The 3397-nt window shown below is 36.9% G+C and overlaps 1 protein-coding gene across 1 annotated transcript in view; it reads right to left on the bottom strand.

The window, feature by feature from the left end:
• The window catches only part of LOC115009846 (homeobox protein DBX1-B-like), a 6032-nt gene extending 2862 nt beyond the window's left edge, over positions 1 to 3170 (bottom strand). Inside the window, exons 1-2 of the mRNA XM_029434111.1 lie at positions 2661 to 3170; positions 1978 to 2061 (exon numbers count right to left, since the gene is read on the bottom strand). Coding sequence (XP_029289971.1) covers positions 1978 to 2061; positions 2661 to 3030 — 454 coding nt within the window. The 5' untranslated portion in view covers positions 3031 to 3170. The remainder of the gene's footprint in view (positions 1 to 1977; positions 2062 to 2660) is intronic.
• Positions 3171 to 3397: the final 227 nt, after the last annotated feature.

Genomic DNA, 3397 nt, shown 5'->3' with positions numbered 1-3397 from the left:
TGTTATTACAGATATTTTGTCATTTATACAAAATATGTATTATATTTTCAGTAGCATTAATAAGTATGCTGATCAATATTGGAAAATAATTAAATCCAGGTTCAAACCTGTGAATGTATCAAAGATTAGCAGCATAACTAACTCCTATCCATTTTTAAGGTGTGTGTGTGTGTGTGTGTGTGTTTTTTGGGGAGGGGGGGGGGGTTTGGCTCCTATTGGTCACGGTGCTGGGAGCTTTGTGGGCAGGCAGAGGGGCTTGGTGGGAAAACGACGGCGCGTGAAGAGGCGCTGGGTCCCTGAGCTGGGAAGATACCCGCCTCACATTTAGACCATGACAAACGGCACTAATATATTTAGAGCGTGACAAACTGGACTAATTTGTAGATTAGGACAACTGGTGCTAATGTCAGCAGTCAGTGCGTCGCCTAAATAGTCCTTCAAATTGGCAGAGCTGATTCCAGGCTGTCCGGGGTATTCCCATGCTAAAAGGCTGACAACGTCTCTTAACAGCCGACTGAGACCTCACCATCTAAATTAGCTGGTAAAATGTGTTTTCACATATGATTTTAAAAGCTGTAAAATCATAGCTTTTAGGTCTGGATTGTGCTGAACTGAATTATATGCTTGGCCTATTCAGTTTTACTTTTTTTGTATTTTCTCCCATTGGTAGTCAGTTTATCTTCCACCAAGAAAATGGATATTATACTTTCAGTATTAATCAGATATATTAACAAATTAATAATTAATATATTATTGAATATGTTTACAATGTTCCTTGAATCATAGATGGTAGTGTAAAGCCCATCAAATCCATGGTGCTGCCATAATAATAATAATAATAATAATACTAATAATAAGATTTATTTGTATAGCACCTTTCATACAAGAATTGCAGCCCAAGGTGCTTCACAGCAAAAACATAACAATTAGTAAAGGACAGAATAAGAGTATTTACAGTACAATAATCACAGTGTAGATGTAAATGAATCTGAAGTACCATTATGAAAAAATAGCAGAATTAAAATAGTATAAAATAGCAGGTAAAATAGCAGAATTAAAATTGTATAAAAATAGCTGAATTAAAATAGCAGATAAAATGACTTATTAACCATTATTACAAGCTTATGATTTCTTAATCATATTTATTTAAAGGGTAATTAATCATTAATATATATGTATATATATTTAAATATAGATTTCTTTTGTAAAATGCAATAAATAAACCTGCTTTGGGATTTGTTTCTCTCTTTCACCTCTATGTCTCTCTGTGATGCTGAGATGCTGCTGGACGCAGTACATCTGGCAAAGTATCTGTTGAATCATTGATATTAATCAACTCTATAGATATATTCAGGTGGTGCTACTCTATAAGACAGTCTTTTTAATTCATTAATTTGAAATGTTATACAATTATTTTTACTATCATATTATTTTTATAAATTAATACAATTGACCTAATAAAAAATTGATAGATCCAGAAAAACTTATTTTTGCATAACATCCTATTTCCTTTCCAAAAGTCTCAAAAGTAAAGGGATCTTTGATCCAATAGTTTTTCAGCAAATAAAGAATTAAGTGCCAATCATGTTTATTATTACTACAGTAGAACTAATAAGAGTATTAGTATTTGGTGTTCTGTGACAGATCGGCATCGATGCATCATATTTCACCAGACAATCGGAGGTCTTAAGCTGAGGCAGTGGCAGAAAAATGTGTCTGTTTGTGCATTATATTGTAAACAGTTGTGGTTACAGCGGAATGCCAAGGTGAAAATTAGGTATATATCCTCAGATTAGTGCCCGACATTACGTGATAAATATATGTGAATAAGTGGTGAAGTTGATGTTTTTCTCTCTTATAAAGAAGCGAAGAAAGCATCCAAATTGCACATAAATCAGCTGCAAATAAACAGTTTCTGCCTTGGAGTTCTGAAACTACTAATGTCAATATATATATGGCAATAGTAAATCCACCAACCTGTGAAGTAGGAAGCTCTGATGAAAGGATGAAGGCTCCCATCAAAGAAAGGCAAAGGGAAGGACTTAGTCTGAAGACTCTGGACTGAGGAGCAGGTAGAAAAATAACAGATTGACGAGTCTGATTCCAAGCAGGAGAAATAACACACACAGAAAATAGAGTTCCACAGACACCAGAAATGTATATCATAAATCAATATAGCTTCTTATAACATTTTAATACCAGTTATAGTAGCCTAATAACCCGGTCTAGGGGGAAATAATTGATTGAAAAAATAAACATAGTATTTTTAAGTTATGTCTCATGCACCTCAGCAGTCTAGTGCAAGTTAATTTATTGAGCATTTGCTAGTTTATTGGGCCTGCAGTTTTTAAGGCTCAACAGAGTCAATATATTTACTATATTTCATATATCCTGGTAGTTTGTATGTCAATCTGTCAACTATAGTGAGAGACAAGCATCAATTTTGGTGGGAAAAAGTGCTTTGGAGTTGATATGGCATTGCTATTAAAACAATAATAAATGTAATAATATAAATAACATTTTGTACAATTATATATTATTAAAACTAATAATAATAATAACAGTAAAGATAATAATAATACAATAAAAAAAATGTTTCTGTACTATGCTACTTTAATACGAATCATAGCATCATCATCATCCGGTATATTTGTACTCACCGCTCCGTGTGGACGGTGCTAGTATCGCACTAACGCCGAACTTCAGGTAGCCGGAGTCCGGGCAGGCAGTCTGCGGAGAGCCGGGGTGACTGCGGCTCGGCTGGCTGGAGCTTTGAAGCACACACCGCTCTGTGCTGGGTTCTAAAACCCGGGGAGGGCCGCCCGGGCCCGCGTTGAGCTGGAGAATGTTCCCGGGACTTCTGGAAGAGAAAGTCCGATGTATGTAGCTGACAGGTTGGCTTAATCGGAGGAGATCTTCTACTAGGAAACCTGAGTGGAGTGACCGGTTCATGGGCAAATTGAGAGCCGCAGGAGGACGCAGTAAACCCGGGTACAGAGGAGAAGGCAGAGCGCTGCAGGGAAACATCATGGTTGTCCGACCTGGAAAAGTTTCCGAGATTTCTCTTTTTACTGTTTTAACAGAGATTTCGTAAGAAAAAAATAAAGTGGAACCTAAAGACGACACACTCACTCTGCACTCTGCGCCCTCTTTGAGAGGTTTTATACAAGAGAGTCACTCCTACACGCAATCACGCACACTCAAGCACATGCACATGTGCACGCGCACAACTTCAACCCTCAGCCCATCTCTCTGGCTGAATCTCTTTGAACTAAATCCAGGCCAAGGGGATTGGTCAACGGTCCTCTGATTCTTTTGTAATTGGACCACCTCAGTCAAAAACAATTTAATTTCCCTCCTGGTTCTATTTTATTAATTTGAATTGAAAATCAAGCAG

This window comes from Cottoperca gobio, chromosome 6, assembly GCF_900634415.1.
Source record: "Cottoperca gobio chromosome 6, fCotGob3.1, whole genome shotgun sequence".
NCBI classification, from domain to species: Eukaryota; Metazoa; Chordata; class Actinopteri; order Perciformes; family Bovichtidae; genus Cottoperca; species Cottoperca gobio.
Note: the sequence above shows the minus strand (reverse complement) of the source record. Positions and strands in the feature narration are given on the sequence as shown.